A 20,243-nucleotide genomic window follows, 5' to 3' on the forward strand; every position below is an offset into this window, starting at 1 on the left:
TAAAGGATGTATCCAACAAGTGGATATGACAATTATAAATATATATGCCCCCAACAGGGGAGCATCAAGATACACAAGCCAACTCTTAACCACAATAAAAAGACATATAGATAAAAATACGTGAATAGTAGGGAACTTCAACACTCCACTATCAGAAATAGAGCACCTAAGCAGATAATCGACAAAGAAACAAGAGCTTTGAATGCCATACTCAACGAGTTGGGCCTCATAGATACATAGAACACTGCACCCCAGAACCAAAGAATCCTCATTCTATTCTAATGCCCATGGAACATTCTCAAGAATAGACCATGTTCTGGGTCACAAAACAGGTCTCAACCGATACCAAAAGACTGAAATTATTCCCTGCATATTCTCAGACCACAACGCTTTGAAATTGGAACTCAACCACAAGGAAAAATCTGGAAGAAACTCAAACACTTGGAGACTAAGAACCATCCTGCTCAGGAATGACTCGATAAACCAGGAAATCAAAAATCAATTTAAACAATTTATGGAGACCAACAAGAATGAAAACACAACAGTCCAAAACCTATGGGATACTGCAAAGGCAGTCCTAAGGGGGAAATACATAGCCATCCAAGCCTCACTCAAAAGAATAGAAAAATCTAAAATGCAGTCTTTATATTCTCACCTCAAGAAGCTGGAACAGCCACAGAGGAACAGGCCTAATCCATGCACGAGAAAACAGTTGATCAAGATTAGAGCAGAAATCAATGAATTAGAAACCAGGAGCACAGTAGAGCAGATCAACAGAACTAGAAGCTGGTTCTTTGAAAGAGTAAATAAAATAGACCACTAGCAAGACTTATCCAAAAGAATAGAGAAAGGACCCAAATTAATAAAATTATGAACGAAAAGGGAGAGGTCACCACCAACACCAATGAAATTGGAAGGATTATTAGAAACTTTTATCAACAGCTATATGCCAATAAATTAAGCAATCTGGAAGAGATGGAGGCCTTCCTGGAAACCTATAAACTACCAAGACTGAAACAGGAAGAAATTGATTTTTTAAACAGGCCAATTAATTATGAAGAGATTGAGTCAGTGATAAACAACCTTCCAAAAAACAAAACTCCAGGACCAGATGGTTTTCCTGGGGAATTCTACCAAACATTCAAAGAAGAAATAATACCTATTCTCCTAAAGCTATTTCAAAAAATAGAAACAGAAGGAAAGCTACCAAACTCATTCTCTGAGTCCAGTATTACCTTGATCCCCAAACCAGGCAAAGACCCCATCAAAAAGGAGAATTACAGACCAATTTTCCTGATGAATATGGACGCCAAAATCCTCAACAAGATCCTGTCTAATAGAATCCAACAGTACATTAAAGGGATCATTCATCATGACCAAATGGGATTCATCCCTGGGATGCAAGGGTGGTTCAACATTTGCAAATCTATCAGTGTGATACATCATATCAACAAGAAAAGACTCAGGAACCATATGATCCTCTCAATTGATGCCGAAAAAGCATTTGACAAAATACAGCATCCTTTCCTGATTAAAACCCTTCAGAGTGTAGGGATAGAGGGTACATTCCTCAATCTCATAAAAACCATCTATGAAAAGCCTACTGCAAATATTATTCTCAATGGGAAAGGCTGGAAGCCTTTCCCTTAAGATCAGGAACACGACAAGGATGCCCACTCTCGCCACTATTATTCAACATAGTACTAGAAGTCCTTGCAACAGCAATCAGACAACAAAAAGAGATAAAAGGTATCCAAATCGGCATTGAAGAAGTCAAATTGTCTCTCTTCGCAGATGACATGATACTCTGTATGGAAAACCCAATAGAATCCACGCCCAAACTATTAGGAGTTATAGAGCAATACAGTAACGTGGCGGGATACAAAATCAATGCTCAGAAATCAGTTGCATTTCTGTACACGAATAACGAGAACGAAGAAAGAGAAATTAGGGAATGCATCCCAATTACAATAGCACCAAAAACCATACGTTACCTTGGAATTAACTTAACCAGAGATGTAAAGGACCTATATTCTAGAAACTATAAATCACTCTTGAAAGACATTGAAGAAGACACAAAAAGATGGAAAAATATTCCATGCTCATGGATCGGAAGAATTAACATAGTTAAAATGTCCATTCTACCCAGAGCAATCTACACTTTCAATGCTATCCCGATCAAAATACCAATGACATTTTTCAAAGAACTGGAACAAATAGCCCTTAAATTTGTGTGGAACCAGAAACGGCCCCGAATCACCAAGGAATTGTTGAAAAGGAAGAACAAAGCTGGGGGCATCACAATGCTGGATTTCGAGCTATACTACAAAGCTGTGATCACAAAGACAGCATGGTACTGGCACAAAAACAGACACATAGACCAATGGAACAGAATAGAGAACCCAGAAACGGACCCTCGGCTCTTTGGGCAACTAATCTTTGATAAAGCAGGAAAAAACATCCGGTGGAAAAAAGACAGTCTCTTTAATAAATGGTGCTGGGAAAATTGGACAGCTACATGCAAAAGAATGAAACTTGACCACTCTCTCACACCATACACAAAGATAAACTCTAAATGGATGAAAGACCTTGATGTGAGACAGGAATCCATCAAAATCCTAGAGGAGAGCATAGGCAGCAACCTCTACGACATTGGCCACAGCAATCTTTTTCATGACACATCTCCAAAGGCAAGAGAAACAAAAGATAAAATGAACTTGTGGGACTTCATCAAAACAAAAAGCTTCTGCACAGCCAAGGAAGCAGTCAAAAAAACTAAGAGGCAGCCCACGGAATGGGAGAATATATTTGCAAATGACACTACAGATAAAGGACTGGTATCCAAGATCTACAAAGAACTTCTCAAACTCAATACACGAGAAACAAACAAATCAAAAAATGGGCAGAAGATATGAACAAACACTTTTCCAATGAAGACATACAAATGGCTAACAGACACATGAAAAAATGTTCAAAATCATTAGCCATCAGGGAAATTCAAATCAAAACCACACTAAGATACCACCTTACGCCAGTTAGAATGGCAAAAATTGACATGGCAAGAAACAATTGTTGGAGAGGATGTGGAGAAAGGGTGTCCCTCCTACATTGTTGGTGGGAATGCAAGTTGGTACAGCCACTCTGGAAAACAGTGTGGAGGTCCCTTAAAAAGTTAAAAATTGAGCTACCCTACGATCCAGCCCTTGCACTACTGGGTATTTAACCCAAAGATATAGACGTACTGAAGAGAAGGGCCATATGCACCCCAATGTTCATAGCAGAAATGTCCACAATAGCTAAATCGTGGAAGGAGCTGAGATGCCCTTCAACAGATGACTGGATTAAGAAGTTGTGGTCCAAACTAATGAATCATCGAGCCTTACATCGAAAACCGGGGATGTACTGTATGGTGACTAACATAATATAATAAAAAATCATTATTAATAAAAAAAAAAAAGAAGTTGTGGTCCATATATACAATGGAATATTACTCAGCTATCAGAAAGAACGAGTTCTCAACATTTGCTGCTACATGGACAGCAGTGGAGGAGATAATGCTAAGTGAAATAAGTCAAGCAGAGAAAGACAATTATCATATGGTTTCTCTCATCCATGGAACATAAGAACTAGGAAGATCAGTAGGAGAAGAAAGGGGGGTAGTCAGAGGGGGGAGTGAAGCATGAGAGACTATGGATTCTGAGAAACAAACTGAGGGCTTCGGAGGGAAGGGGGGGAATGGGATAGGCTCGTGATGGGTAGTAAGGAGGGCACGTATTGCATTGTGCACTGGTGTTATACGCAACTAATGAATCATCGAACTTTACATCAAAAACCAAGGATGTACTGTATGGTGACTAAGATAATATAATAAAAAATATTTTTTAAAATTTGCATAAGTCATAAAGTAACAGAAAATAGCCTCTGTGAATATAATGTTTCTAAAAACTTTCACCAACATACTAACCAAATTAATAATTAAAATTCCACAGAAGTTTGATAATAGATACTGTTTTAGGAGATATAGCTTATTAGTTTCAAGGAAAGGCAAGGAAGGTGACACAAAATAACAGCTTTTGTGGTAGCTGCTTACAATATTTGCCTATAGATATTAGCTTTGCATTTAGAGAAGCAGTACTGATTTTGAAAAACACATATTTGAGGTTTAGACAGACCTGGGTACAAGTGCAGAACTTCACTATTTACTAAGTGGGATTTGATGAACAAGCAGTTACACCTGAGTCTCCAGTCCAGTCCGTTTCTTCATCTCTGAAATGACAATGCTGATATGTACTTAATGATTTTATATATACATATATATGTTAATTTATTATGTGATTATATATAATTATATATAATGAATGTATTGATTAATGTATAAGTTTTAGTATGTTGATTTATATATAATTTCTTTTTTTTTTTTAATGATTTTTTATTATATTATGTTAGTCACCATACAGTACATCCCCGGTTTCCGATGTAAGGCTCGATGATTCATTAGTTGCGTATAACACCCAGTGCACCATGCAATACGTGCCCTCCTTACTACCCATCACCGGTCTATCCCATTCCCCCACCCCCCTCCCCTCTGAGGCCCTCAGTTTGTTTCTCATAGTCCATAGTCTCTCATGCTTCATTCCCCCTTCTGATTACCCCCCCTTTCTTTATCCCTTTCTTCCCCTACCGATCTTCCTACTTCTTATGTTCCATAGATGAGAGAAATCATATGATAGTTGTCTTTCTCTTTTTGACTTATTTCACTTAGCATTATCTCCTCCAGTGCCGTCCATGTTGCAGCAAATGTTGAGAACTCGTTCTTTCTGATAGCTGAGTAATATTCCATTGTATATATGGACCACAACTTCTTAATCCAGTCATCTGTTGAAGGGCATCTCGGCTCCTTCCATGATTTAGCTATTGTGGACATTGCTGCTATGAACATTGGGGTGCATATGGCCCTTCTCTTTACTACGTCTGTATCTTTGGGGTAAACACCCAGTAGTGCAATGGCTGGATCATAGGGTAGCTCAATTTTTAACTTTTTAAGGGACCTCCACACTGTTTTCCAGAGTGGCTGTACCAACTTGCATTCCCACCAACAATGTAGGAGGGACACCCTTTCTCCACATCCTCTCCAACAATTGTTTCTTGCCTTGTCAATTTTTGCCATTCTAACTGGCGTAAGGTGGTATCTCAGTGTGGTTTTGATTTGAATTTCCTTGATGGCTAATGATTTTGAACATTTTTTCATGTGTCTGTTAGCCATTTGTATGTTTTCATTGGAAAAGTGTCTGTTCATATCTTCTGCCCATTTTTTGATTTGTTTGTTTCTCGTGTATTGAGTTTGAGAAGTTCTTTGTAGATTTTGGATACCAGTCCTTTATCTGTAGTGTCATTTGCAAATATATTCTCCCATTCCGTGGGCTGCCCCTAGTTTTTCTGACTGTTTCCTTGGCTGTGCAGAAACTTTTAATCTTGATGAAGTCCCACAAGTTCATTTTATCTTTTGTTTCTCTTGCCTTTGGGGATGTATCATGAAAAAGGTTGCTCTGGCCGATGTCATAGAGGTTGCTGCCTATGCTCTCCTCTAGAATTTTGATGGATTCCTGTCTCACATCAAGGTCTTTCATGCATTTGGAGTTTATTTTTGTGTATGGTGTGAGAGAGTGGTCAAGTTTCATTCTTTTGCATGTAGCTGTCCAATTTTCCCAGCACTATTTATTGAAGAGACTGTCTTTTTCCCACCGGATGTTTTTTCCTGCTTTATCAAATATTAGTTGCCCAAAGAGCCGAAGCTCCATTTCTGGGCTCTCTATTCTGTTCTTTAGTCTGTGTGTCTGTTTTTGTGCCAGTACCATGCTGTCTTTGTGATCATAGCTTTGTAGTACAGCTCGAAATCCGGCATTGTGATGCCCCCAGCTTTGTTTTTCCTTTTCAGCAGTTCCTTGGAGATTCAGGGCCTTTTCTGTTTCCATACAAATTTAAGGGCTATTTGTTCCAGTTCTTTGAAAAATGTCCTCGGTATTTTGATCGGGATAGCAATGAAAGTGTAGATTGCTCTGGGTAGCATGGACATTTTAACTATGTTAATTCTTCCGATCCATGAGCATGGAATATCGTTCCATCTTTTTATGTCTTCCTCAATGTCTTTCAAGAGTGATTTATAGTTTCTAGAATATAGATCCTTTACGTCTCTGGTTAAGTTAATTCCAAGGTAACGTATGGTTTTTGGTGCTATTATAAATGGGATGCATTCCCTAATTTCTCTTTCTTCGGTCTCGTTATTCGTGTATAGAAATGCAACTGATTTCTGAGCATTGATTTTGTATCCTGCCACATTACTGAATTGCTCTATAACTTGTAATAGTTTGGGAGTGGCTTCTTTTGGGTTTTCCATATAGAGTATCATGTCATCTGCGAAGAGAGACATTTTGACTTCTTCTTTGCCGATTTGAATACCTTTGATCCCTTTTTGTCATCTGATTGCTGTTGCAAGGACTTCTAGTACTATGTTGAATAATAGTGGCGAGAGTGGGCATCCTTGTCGAGTTCCTGATCTTAAGGGAAAGGGTTCCAGCTTTTCCCCATTGAGAATAATATTTGCAGTAGGTTTTTCATAGATAGCTTTTACGAGATTGAGAAATGTACCCTCTATTCCTACACTCTGAAGGGTTTTAATCAGGAAAGTATGCTGTATTTTGTCAAATGCTTTTTCGGCATCAATTGAGAGGATCATATGGTTCCTGAGTCTTTTCTTGTTGATGTGATGTATCACGCTGATTGATTTGTGAATATTGAATGTTGATTTATATATAATTTCTTATTCTAAACAAGAGTCCCTCTGTAATTGGCACTTGTAATGGAATATAAGTAGGTGGCTTATCAGAAGCCGTGTGAAGGATTAAGAAAAGAAAAACAATGGTAGTGTCAATTTAGGTGTCAGTAATTAGGCTAGTACACAAAATGCAAATCATGAGATTCTATGCATTTGCTGAGAATAAACCATAAATTTAACTCTGGGCTTTCTGACAGACAATATGAAGAGGGGTACATGATCAGTTACATAATTCACTGCATCACTGCATCCCTAATTTAGAAGCTTACTGATTCTACATGGGGGGGGGGCATTTATTCCTCATAGGGCCAGAAAGGAAGTTTCCCCTGGGTCCTGTTGTGTAATATAAAAACTTATATTCTTAACAGTTATAGTAAGACCAGCAACAAATTTCGTATTTCACAGGCTATTTTTTTATAGCATTGCTATCAGCAGAGAACAACTAACATCACAGTTTTAAGCATGGAGTTACACTTCACTTCAGCTCCTAAAATTCAGCTTCTTTATCTTTAAAACCACTTTACGCTTTAATAGGCAAGTACCAGTACTAACAATTAAATACCAAAAATTTAGAAGTTGGTAGCAATATAAAAGGGAAAAAGCACTGGACTTGGGGTACAAATAGCTGTAAATCCTAGTTATGCTATTTAGCATTTATTTGGCTGTATGGTCTTGGGCAAATCATGTACCTTTTTTTTTATTCTTTGTAAAAATTAATTTTTTTAAGATTTTATTTATTTGACAGAGCATAAGCAAGGGGAGCAGGAGAGGGAGAAGCAGGCTCTCTGCTGAGCAGGGAGCCCAATGCAGGCTCAATCCCAGAACCCCTGGATCATGACCTGAGCCCAAGGCAGATGCTTAACCAATTGAGGCACCCAGGCACCCAGTAAAAATTCATAAAGTGATACTTGTCCTGACCATTTTAGAGAGTTATAAGTAAATATAAAAGTAAATTTAAAAATTAACAATTATAACAATTTTATAATAATCCAATAAAGGGAAAGAGCAGATCTCTAATTCATGCAAATTTCTCCCTTCTTAATCTTTATTCTGTTCTTTCTACTCTTATTTATGTTAATATTCTATCCCCCCACATGAAATGTCTGAGATTGATCTGAGAATTAAATGAGATAACATATTGAAATACACACAATGTAACAAATAATAGGCACTCAGAATATGTGCCAAATTCTCTTCAACTTAAATTATTTTTAGAGTTTCTAGCAGGTTTGTTTCCCAACTCTCAGATCTCTTTCCTTAGGGAATTCTTTTTCTCTGACTTTTTTCTCTGCATTTCCCCAGCTCCCTTGGTCAAGATACTTCTTCAGCTTAGAGTTTCCTCCGTCTCTTTTCATGAAGGCTCCTTAATCCAAATTCTAAAGAAAAAAATCAAAACTAAAATAAAATTATACCGTGTTCATCTTTTTCCCCAAGGACTGACTGCTTTAAAATTCAGAGAGGACTTTTAAGTTAGAAGAGAAAACTAGATATCACTTGTTTTTTTTGTTGCAGATGGCAAAGTTGTTTCCACTTTCATTATCAATTTTTGTATTTGAAAATTCAGTAGTAATTGAGAAGTTGTATCAGTTTTATGAAGGATCCCTAGCCTTATAAAGTCTTCTGGAAATATGCTAGTAATGTAATTAAACTTACCAACAAATACAAAGTTACAAAGCAATGATTAATATATACAATGTGTCAAATAAAAGGCAAGGCTGTAAAAAAAAAAGGCATTTATTTGGATCTTGGGAATTGCAGTTCAGAAGACAGAAATTAAGGCAGCAACCCAGATTGTGCTTCAGAGAGATAAAGGAGCTTCGGATTTTTAAAGGCAAAGGACGAATTTTAGGCACATTATGTAAGTTGGTTTTTTTTGTGATTGGTGCTGGCAGGGTTACAGTAACACTATTCCGTACGTGATTGGTTGCTAAGATTAGTGCTAGGCAGAAAGTCCATTCAAGTCAGCTCTTGCATGCAGCAGATGTTCATCCAGGATGTTTGCAATTTGGCAACAATTCAAGTTGAGCATTTTTCTGAGGATTGAGACAGGACATATGTGTAGGCCCTGCTTCTTCAGTGTCCTCCTAACTCCATTTTAAGTGACTCTTTTAGCAATGCTTATTCCATTCTGTCGTTCTTTTATCAGTAGGAAAAAGTATTGATGTCAAATTTAACCAATCAGTATTCCAGATTTTGTTTCTTGCATTATTTAAATTCTTAAATTATAAATTTAAATTCTTCACACCAAAGAACTTAGAAGTTTCTGGAACAAAAGCATTCCTTAGCAACTGTAAACTTTACACTAAGTAAAAAGCAATTATTTAAAAATCTGTATTACAGTCCAATGAAACAATAGTTTTGTTTAAATCTCTGGGTCAAATTTTACTTTAAAAATATCGATGTTTTTATCTAACTCTTTGGCCCAAAATTCTGATTATGGACTGACAGTATACAGAATATCCTATACTAGATAGGTCCATTGTGTGGTACTGCCAATACACAGTGAATTTAAGTTAGAAAAAGTTTTCAGAAATATTTTAAGTTTATTGTCATTCCACAGGATTATTTTTTTTTAAAGATTTTATTTATTAATTTGACAGAGATAGAGACAGCCAGCGAGAGAGGGAACACAAGCAGGGGGAGTGGGAGAGGAAGAAGCAGACTCCCAGCGGAGGAGCCTGATGTGGGGCTCGATCCCATAACGCCAGGATCACGCCCTGAGCCGAAGGCAGACGCTTAACCGCTGTGCCACCCAGGCGCCCCTCCACAGGATTATTTAACTGACATAATGTAGATAGACTCCTGCTCTGTTCAGATAGTTCATGTTTTTAATTTCTCAGGAAAAGAACCCGTATTTGCATAATATTGGCAAGAATTATCAAGCCAGTGTTATGCGAACCCAGTGATTACTAAATAGATAAAATAATATGTCTGAATGCAAGAGAAGACATGGCAGATTCAGAAACTAGAAGTTCATTGTGATTTAACCAGAAATGTGAGAGAGATGAAGGTGGGAAGGTCAACATAGGCACAGTTGTGAAGGCTTTTGTGCCATGCGAACAGAGCCGCGAAGGCCTTGAAGCAGGAGAGTAAGGTGATCATCAGATCCAGCAGATTGGCTAAGGAAATCAAATGAAAGGCAAGGAGATCTGTTAGAGATTGTTGCATTAAAAGAGAAGAAAGGGTAATGATTAGACCAAGGGGGTGGCAGTGGGAACAGAAAGGAAGTGGAGGAATCCAAGGGATTATTTAGGAGAAGGGACTTAATAGTATTGGTGACTGACTGGATGAGGAGTATATGAGGAGAAATCTAAGCTACTGCCTGATGTCTGAGTGGAGCCAATGACGCATGTGATACCTGTTCACTGAGCTAGAGAACACAAGTAAGAACAAGTTTAGGAAAGAAAAGGGTGAATGTAGGGTAGATGTGGTCATTGGGAACAGAAGGCAGATTGCAGTGGGTTGAGGAGTGAGTGAGGGGTGAGTAGAGAAAGAAATACAGGTAGTTCTTTGAAGGAAGTTGACTATAGCAAAGGAAGGGGGGGGCAATAGCGGAGGGGAATGTAAGAAAGGTTTCCCCACATGTTTATATGATGATGTGAAGAGGGAAAGACAGTGCAGGAGTGAATGGGAGTCACCAGAGGAGCAAGTCCCCTGAGAAGGAAGAAATAGAGGAATATAGGTGGAATTCAGACCACAGGCAGCCATCAACAGGAAAAGGGACTCCTCCTTTCACTAGGACAGAAAAGAGTTTGGGGGTGGGGAGAATGCTACATTCCTAGAGTGATAGCAAGAAAATTATAGAGTTTCCTAAGTAGTGACCTCTGTTTTCTCTGAGAAGTTGGGGCATGTCATCTGCTGAGGACAAATAGAAAGCCAGTGGGGTAGATTTGTAGAGAATGTAAACAAATTGAAATAGCCAGCATGTGAAATAAAAAAGAGAGTTCTCTGGCCTAGCGTCAGGGTGTTGGCAGGGTTGAGGGCCCAGTTACAGGTGTATACCATTAATTTCTGCTCGTGTCACTATGGGCAATTGTTGTATGATTTTCTTCAGGCTGCCCTTGAAGAAGGCCTTCAACAGCCCCAGGGAGCTGAGCGTAAGAGAGTGGCTGAAGCAGTTTAGTAGCTGATTCTTGATACCAAGTCTGGGCTTGAGTAAGGATGAAAAGGGAGGGTAGTTACCTGCATCCTTAGTGCCATCACTACATGCCCGACATTTCTCTGAGTATTTCACATATATTATTTCACCTATCCTTAGAAAGTCAGATAGGAGTCTTCCCTTTTTACAGCTGGAATTTGATGAGATTAATAAAGGACTTGGTTCAGGGTTAAATATCTTAGAAATTCAAACCCAGGTTTCTCTTAAAAGGTTTAAATAGTCACAGAATTTCTGAAAGAGTTAGTCCCACAGTTCCCTGGTGGGTGGTTAGGTGCAATGAATGGGCTTTCAAGGAACTAGCACTAGACCAGGTGACCAGAGGGATAGAAGACGCATTAAGTAGATACTACCACATGCCAAGAGAAATTTATCAGTTAATGAGAGTATGTGTATAAATTTGTGACTTGTTTGGGTTGTTTTTTGGGTTGGTTTGGTTGGTTTTTTACTTTTACAACTAGTCAAAAGACTGAAATACCTCTCAGCCATTTAAATAAAAACTAAAGTATAATTTAAGCTCTGTGTGCTGGAACTTCAGTGTTTATTCATTGTTATGAAATCAACAGGTAAGTTAATTGTGAAAATTCCATTCTTTATCAGCATGTATATAGCTCAGGGAAAAAGAATGATGCCCAGCCTTCTCAGACAGCTGTTGATGGCACTTCCCAACTCTGCATCACTACCTCTATGTTTTTCCAGTCTCTTTTTTCCTTTTTTCCACTTTCTTTAGGGCCTTTTCTTCTACATTTCTTTTCCCACTGTTTTTGTTTCCCCCATTGGCTTTCGGACCCACACGTTTTGGGAGCTTTTCTCTGCAGTGTAGGTGCCAAAGGTTGGGGTGTCTGACGTAGAGTAGGGCTGTTACTCCTCAGGGCTACACTGCTTATTTGTGAGATCCCTCCCGATTGGTTTGTCCTGGGATGAGGTTTTTACGGAGACCACAATGTGGCCCTTTTATCCTTTGTTGTCAGGAGCTCTTCAGCTAGTCTTGAGGTCTTTTTCACAGGGAAGTGATCGGTGTGTAACTGTAGATTTTGTGTGTCCATGGGAAGACTTGAGTTCAGGATCTTTCTATGTGCCATGTACCTGATGTACTTTAATTCTGAAATGCCAGTTAGTTGAGGATGTTCTAAATTCATGAGGAATTTTTATAAATTCAAAGTTGTCTATAAGCAGTGGTATGCTAATAAATATATTTAACAATCTGCTCTCAGGAAGAACAGCCTGATTTGTAGCATTTGCCAATGAGTAATGTAAATACTCTACCAAGCCAATTTGAAGCTGCTGTACATGAAATAGAGGTGGAAAAACATGTGCGCAGTGGATTCTCAGAGCTGGTAGGAGCCAGCTCCAGCAGCACCCCATGACCTAAAAAAATTTTTTTTAAATAAATAAATAAAGATTTTTTTCTCTTTGTTCCCAATTAATCCACTAATTTATAAATTAATTTGTTCAGAATGTATCCGGTGACCATATTTACTATAAATTCTTTATTTATTTATGTCCAGTAATCATGTTCCAAGATTTTCAAGTCATAACAAGATCTATAGTTTTAGAGTTAGGGAAAGATGGTTTTCCTAAAATATACTTACGTTCTTCAAAAGTAGCGTAATTATTAAGATGAAAGTAGCTTAAACCAGACAATGTATAGTTTAACAGCAGTTAAATTTATAATATTTCAACCTCAGGACCTGAAGAAAAAGGAAAGGAACAAGTTAGTAATGTGTTTATACCATATTTTCTACTTTCCTAAATTCACTGTACACTCATTTGCAAATAAAGCGTTTTTTAACAATCCTAATAAGTTGAATTTCCTCACAGTACACAGTATAATAAAACTCAGTAAAACAAAGGACAAGGCATATCAGTAAAAGGTTTCGTCGCTCTGTCAGCCCAAACTGGATATGCTTCATATTTTAGATAAACCTCTGCCTTGACCCAGAAGGACACATGGCATTGATAAATCTGTATATCCTAGTACATTCAGAAAATGTTGTAGGTAACAGACTCTCACTTATCACAGATAGAAACCTAAAATCAAGCTCCCCCTTCATGCTTTTAAGATTTATGGTATAAATGTGCCGCCGAAAGCAAGTAGTTTTTGAACAGTGGCAGTTTTTCTCCCACTGAACTGCAACAGACCAATTTTTCACTCCATGTATAATTCCATTAAATTGTGATATGACAGATCATACAGTTCTTTTAACATGTAGAAAGGTGAATAAAGCTATCTGCAACATGTTAAAACACATGGAGATAATACTTTTCACATTTAGGTTATAAATAAATCAAGTGCAGCATTTCTGAGTTCTTGTTCAAAGATTTTTTTAAATCTGATATCCTTTTAACCTGTATTTTTCTCAGGGAGCTGTTGGTGACAGTTCAATCAAAGTGCCGTGTTTTTATTTTTAAAATGTTGACTCTCTTATTCATATGTTATTGTCCAAATGATTACAGATATTTTTAGGTAAATCTAAGCTTTTGATGCAAAACCATTGACTACATTAATCAACTTTGGTATCTGAAAAATATTAGGAACCATTAATTATGATTAACATTCTAAAAACAGTAGCCCAACTGAATTTTAAGTTTCTCTGATTATGGATAATTTTTTTATGTTGGAAAAAAATTTGTAATAGATACATCAGAGCAACACTTTACGTAATTTTGTAAATCTTTATCAGAATATAGGTTACCAAGTATAATTTGCACAAATTGAGTATGGGGAGTGACAGATTGAAGCAAGTATTCTCCATATCCTCACTCCCCCACCCCTTGCACAGCACTAATATTTTGACTCAGCATTTCAAGAGGCCAGCCACTCAGTAGGTAGCGCTGAAGGTGCTTTGCAATCCTGTTTTTAATATGAAGGTTGAATGCTACTAGTTCCTTACATCAGTTTTGTATTTTAACATTTAGATTTATGGAGAATTTACAAACGGAGGTCCAAGAAATGGAATTCCTTCAGTTTTCTAAAGGTTTGAGTTTCATGAGAAAAGAAGACTTTGCAGAGTGGCTACTTTTTTTCACTAACACTGAAAATAAAGACATCTATTGGAAAAATGTAAGAGAGAAGTTGTCAGCAGGAGAGGTTGGTATACCTTTTTATTCTTCTGGTAAAGATGAAATAATGTTAGAAATATTTATGTAATTAAATAAAGTGAGAAATGTTCTTTACATACTATTTTCTTGTGAATGAATTATTGCCTAAGATAGAATCAGTATTGCAAATATGAGTTTTGCATTTCCAGTAAAGGCAGGAATAAGACAAAAATGTTCACTGTCACCACTATTACTTACTATTGTTCTGGAAATCTTAGCCAGTGCAAATTAACAGGATAGGAGTATAAACATTTGAAAGCAGTCACAGTTGTCTTTGTTTGCATAGGTGTGATTATATACCTAGAAAGCCCAAGGGAATCAAATTGAAAAGCCATTAGAAACAGTAAAAATTCAATAAAGTGCATGTTACAATGCTAATGTATTAGCAGTAACTGTCCTGTGTACAAATCGCAAGTTAGAAAATGTAATGGCACTAGTGTGTATATATATGAAGAAATGATTGCCAAACTACTAATAATGATTAATATACTGTTGAGAGATTTTAAGTGACTTTTTACTTTATGTGTTGTTTTTATTTCATTGTTCTAATACATGTTTTTGGAGTGGACATGTATTTTATATAATTTTTTAAAGTAATTTCTATAGTGAGGAAAAAGATAATAAAATACAATGAAGATCCCATATATAATTGCAATAGAAACATAACAATTAGAAATAAATTTAATGACAAATATATGAAAAAAAAACTTTAAAGTCTTAATGGATATAAAAGAAAACTTAACTAATTATAGTGACATCTCCTATTATTGAATGGGAAATCTTAGTATTATAAATGTAGCAGTTCTCCCTTAGATTCATCTATAAATGTAATGGTTGTATTAGAACAGCCTAGGTTTGTTTCGGTTACAAATATTAAGATTTCCCAAAAAGTAGACACAAATACACATGGAAACTTAGTATATGTAAATTCATACTGCAAATTAGTTGGGTAAAAGAGGAATTTTAATAAGTGGCATTGGGTTAATTCATCTGAATTAAATGTTAAAGAGAAAAATGGGGCGCCTGGGTGGCTCAGTCGGTTAGGCATTTGCCTTCAGCTCAGGTCATGATCTCAGGGTCCTGGAATCAAGCCCCAAATAAGGCTCCCTGCTCAGCAGAGAGTCGGCTGTCCATCTCTTTCTTGGCTTGTCCCTCTCTCTCTGCCTCTCCCCGCCCCTATGCTCTCTCTCTTTCACTCCCAAAAATAAATAAAATCTTTTAAAAAAGAAAAATGAAACTGAGTGTGTTTAGAAGAAAACTTGGAAACAATCAGAGTGAGGTATACATATCTTTGTAGGAAAAACTCAAAGCTTTCAAGGAAAAATTGATGAAATTTCTAGCTAAAAGTTAAAATTCTGTTGCTTCCCTTCATCCCCCGCAAATTATAATCAAAGTCAAAAGAAAAAAAAATAACAAAATGGGGAGGGGTGGAATATTGGCATCACGCGTAATAGGCCCATTAATTTATAATGAGATCTCAAAAATCAAGAACTTTGGGGGCACCTGGGTGGCTCATTCAGTTAAGTGTACACCTCTTGATTTCGGCTCAGATCATGGTCGCAGGGTCATGAGACTGAGCCCCACCTCACGTTGGGCTCTGGGTATGGAGCCTACTTGGGGTTTTACTCTCCCTCTCCCTATGCCCCTCCACCTTCAAAAAAATTTTTTTAAATTCAAGAACTTTGAAAGGTCTTGTATTTTGCCCTATTTAATATACAATGGGATCCTAAAAATTAGTGTGTTAATAACTGTAAAGTATCTGAGATTTTATCTGTTTGGAAGTCAGCCTGTACCATTTCATGGATGCTGACAGAAGACACATGCTTGAGTCAGAGACAAAACACTTTATTATTCATAGCTCTGCAACAGCATGAGCACCATGTTTGTGTCAGTTCACCTCCCAAGTTCTACGAGGACCACGTTGAGGGGCCCTGGTGGATGCTACCCACACACATAGCCGAGAAAGCTCATCTTCAGGAATCTGAATCTTCTATAATGCGCAGTAAGCCAAACTGTCCTCTCCTTCTTTTTTTTTTTTTTTTTTTTTTAAGATTTTATTTATTTATTTGACAGAGACAGCCAGCGAGAGAGGGAACACAAGCAGGGGGAGTGGGAGAGGAAGAAGCAGGCTCCCAGCAGAGGAGCCTGATGCGGGGCTCGATCCCAGAACGCCGGAATCACGCCCTGAGCCGAAGGCAGACGCTTAACGACTGCGCCACCCAGACGCCCCTGTCCTCTCCTTCTGAAGGAGACATTGTCAGTATTCAAGGCTGTTCACTATACGAACGTCCTTGGAAAGATAGTCTGGAATAAAAAGGTGGTTGGAGCCTCTGTTTGAAGGATGTGCAGGAACATGGGAGACCCATGGGGACTTGTCTCCCAGCAGTAAATCATGTAACAGCTCATTAAAAATCTGGGCGAAGGACATTAAAAAAAAAAAAAAAAAAACCACAAGAAGAGAAATCCACAGTGACTAATAAGAATATAAAATTGAAAAGTGTTTAATTTCATTCACAACTCAAGACATACAGATTGAAACAGTGATGGTATACCATTTTTCAGTTATCAGTAAAAGAAAAATTAGGTTGCACCCAGTGACGGCTTTGAGATTATGATGCAGAGAAACAGCCACTCTTACTTGTGCTAATAAGATCTGTTGTTGAAAGTATAAAGCAAGCTGGGGGGTACCTGGGTGGCTCAGTTGGTTAAGTGTCTGACTCTTGATTTCAGTTCAGGTCATGATCTCAGGGTCCCAGGATCAAGCCCTTCTATAGGCTCTGCACTCAGTGAGGAGTCTGCTCAAAGATTCTCTCCTTCTCTGTTTCTGCCCCCCCCCAAATAAATAAATAAAAATTTTTTTAAGTATAAAACAAGGTGTAGAAATGTGTGAAGAGGGTGCTCCCACTGTGTAAAACAGGTGTGTGTGTGTTCTTTTATATGAGTAGAATATTTCTGGAAGGGTACATAAAGAATTGGTAACAGTGCTTTGCCTCTGGGGAAGAGAACTGGAGGTTGAAGGAAGAGAGAAGACTTTATTTTTTATCCATAATATGGTTAGAACTTTTTTTACCATGTGTATATGTGACCTCTTCAAAAACTTAGTTAAAATTTTAAAAGTAAAGTTTCTACAAATTCACAAAGGCTGAAAGCAGTGAAACTTGAATAAGACCACACACATAGGGGCGCCTGGGTAGCGCAGTCGGTAAGCGTCTGCCTTCGGCTCAGGGCGTGATCCCGGCATTCCGGGATCAAGTCCCACATCAGGCTCCTCCGCTGGGAGCCTGCTTCTTCCTCTCCCACTCCCCCTGCTTGTGTTCCCTCTCTCGCTGGCTGTCTCTCTGTCACATAAATAAATAAAATCTAAAAAAAAAAAAAGAAGACCACACACATAAGCAGAGGACACGATCCTAAAGGTCTCTACAAAGAAACTTTTTTTTTTTAAAGATTTTATTTTTATTTATTTGACAGAGATAGAGACAGCCAGCGAGAGAGGGGACACAAGCAGGGGGAGTGGGAGAGGAAGAAGCAAGCTCATAGCGGAGGAGCCTGATGTGGGGCTCGATCCCGTAACACCGGGATCACGCCCTGAGCCGAAGGCAGACGCTTAACCGCTGTGCCACCTAGGCGACCCAAAGAGAAACTTTTTTACACAGGGAAGAATTTATTTTCAAATTAAGAATTTTCATACTTTGTTTACTTTTTCAGTGGAAAAATTATTTTTTCTAACTTATTTGTTGTTTTGTTTTTATGTGCATAGGTTTTTAAATCAGATGAATCAAGGTTCAAATCCTGATGTTCTATTTAGTAGACCTTGAACAAATTACTTAATTCCTGAAAGGTTACTTACCTAGGGCTTGGAGAGGCTAAGACCATGCACTTAGTAAGTGGCAGAACTGGAGTTTCAACATAGGTTCCTCTAACTCCAAAACCCAGGGCTCTTACTCAATATTGTGTCCATTGATAAAGCAGAAAAGCAAGGAGGCGGACCGCTTAACCTAATGTGTTAGTTTCGTTAGGCTGCCATAACAAAATACCACAGGCTGGATGGCTTAAACAACAAATTTATTTTCTCACATTCTGGAGCCTGCAAGTCCAAGATCAAGGTGCCGGCAAGTTGGTTTCTGGTGAAGTCTCCTCCCAGTTTGCAGACCACTGCCTTCTCACTGTGTCCTTACATGGCCTGTCCTCTGTGCTTACACAGAGAGTGAGAGAGCTCCAGTGTCTCTTCCTCATTTTATTGGGACACTAGTCCTATCAGATTAGGGTCCTACCCTTATGACTTCATTTAGCCTTAATTGCCTCCCTGACACCCCTATCTCCAAATATAGTGATGTTGGGTGTTAAGGTTTCAGCCTATGAATTTTGAGAAAACAGAATCCAGTCTATACCACAGGGCCACCCCAGGTCTTGCCCTGCTCCAGGAGACCCCTTTCACCCAGTGTGCAGTCTACACATCCATACATTGTGGCCGTGCCCATTCTTTTTAATAGACTTTCTTAGAAAGCTATGAAAGTTCATAAGCTTTATGATAGAAACAGGACTTATGCTTATATTCTAAAATTATTTAATGTATTTACAAAATTATAATTAAAATTCTCTTTTGTTATTTATTAGAGCATTAGTTTGGATGAGTTCAAGTCATTTTGTCATTTTACGACCCACTTGGAAGACTTTGCTATTGCCATGCAAATGTTTAGTTTAGCTCATCGTCCTGTCAGACTGGGTAAGTTATATGACTTAATTTAACATTTTTAAAGATTTTATTTACTTGACAGAGAGACAGCCAGCGAGAGAGGGAACACAAGCAGGGGTAGAGGAAAAGGGAGAAGCAGGCTTCCTGCTGAGCAGGGAGCCTGATGCGGGGCTCGATCCCAGGACCCTGGGATCATGACCTGAGCTGAAGGCAGATGCTTAACGACCGAGCCACCCAGGCACCCCGACTTAATTTAATTTTTATCATCTAAAAATAATATCACTCTATTCTTCAGCTAGAACACACCGATCAAGGAGCCAGTTATCAGTAAAACAATGGTTGACCTTTTAATTCATTGTGGTTACTCTAGACTTACAACATTGACTCTCACATTTAAAAATTACTTTATTTGCTTTTACTTTCCTTATTTTTCCCCTAAGAAGGAAAAGGGAATATTTGAATACCTTCTTTAAAACATTGAAAATTAAAATAGCCTGCTTTAAAAAATAAAAAAAAAATTTTAAAAATTAAAATAGCCTGCTCTCTTTCAATTACTTTCATGACATTTCTCAGCCAAATTTATTATTTCATTCTGTTCTTAATGAGTATTTTTGGTTTTGTTTTACTTCCATTAATGAACATTTAGATTAGTTTTTGCTTCTCAAATAATAAAATTTAGATTAATTCCACTTAGACTATTTCACATGGCTGATGAGTTCTTCTGTGTTTTCTTTCAGCGGAGTTTAAGAGGGCTGTGAAAGTAGCAACAGGACAGGAGCTCTCAAACAATATTTTGGATACTGTCTTCAAGATCTTTGATGTGGATGGTGATGAATGTCTTAGCCATGGAGAGTTTCTCGGGGTTTTAAAAAACAGGATGCATCGAGGTTTATGGGTAAAGATTTTGAGTTTTTAAATGATATGTTTACATGTAATTAAGTGAATGGTATTACACCTAGAATTTGGACAAATCTATAGCCTTAACTGGAGATTTTATGATTTATAAAGAGATTATAAGCTATGATCACAACACCGAGATATCTCCTATAGATGAGATCAGTATTTTTCTTTGCATTTTTTTTTTATTTTTTGTTTTTTTATTATATTATGTTAGTCACCATACAGTATATCCCTGGTTTCTGATGTAAAGTTCGATGATTCATTAGTTGCGTATAACACCCAGGGCACCATGCAATACGTGCCCTCCTTACTACCCATCACCGGCCTATCCCATTCCCCCACCCCCCTCACCTCTGAAGCCCTCAGCTTGTTTCTCAGAGTCCATAGTCTCTCATGCTTCATTCCCTCTTCTGATACCCCCCCTTTCTTTATCCCTTTCTTCCCCTACCAATCTTCCTACTTCTAATGTTCCATAGATGAGAGAAATCATATGATAATTGTCTTTCTCTGCTTGACTTATTTCACTTAGCATTATCTCCTCCAGTGCCGTACATGTTGCA

The 20,243-nt window shown here is 37.9% G+C and overlaps 1 protein-coding gene across 2 annotated transcripts in view; it reads left to right on the plus strand.

The window, feature by feature from the left end:
• The window catches only part of MICU2 (mitochondrial calcium uptake 2), a 187,971-nt gene that overhangs the window by 160,312 nt on the left and 7,416 nt on the right, over positions 1-20,243 (plus strand). For both annotated transcript variants that reach the window (XM_045797104.2, XM_045797105.2), the window contains exons 9-11: positions 13,908-14,079; positions 18,705-18,813; positions 19,521-19,678. In XM_045797104.2, coding sequence (XP_045653060.1) covers positions 13,908-14,079; positions 18,705-18,813; positions 19,521-19,678 — 439 coding nt within the window. The remainder of the gene's footprint in view (positions 1-13,907; positions 14,080-18,704; positions 18,814-19,520; positions 19,679-20,243) is intronic.

This window comes from Ursus americanus, chromosome 10, assembly GCF_024610735.1.
Source record: "Ursus americanus isolate L20-20 chromosome 10, mUrsAme1.1.p, whole genome shotgun sequence".
In the NCBI taxonomy this organism is placed as follows: Eukaryota; Metazoa; Chordata; class Mammalia; order Carnivora; family Ursidae; genus Ursus; species Ursus americanus.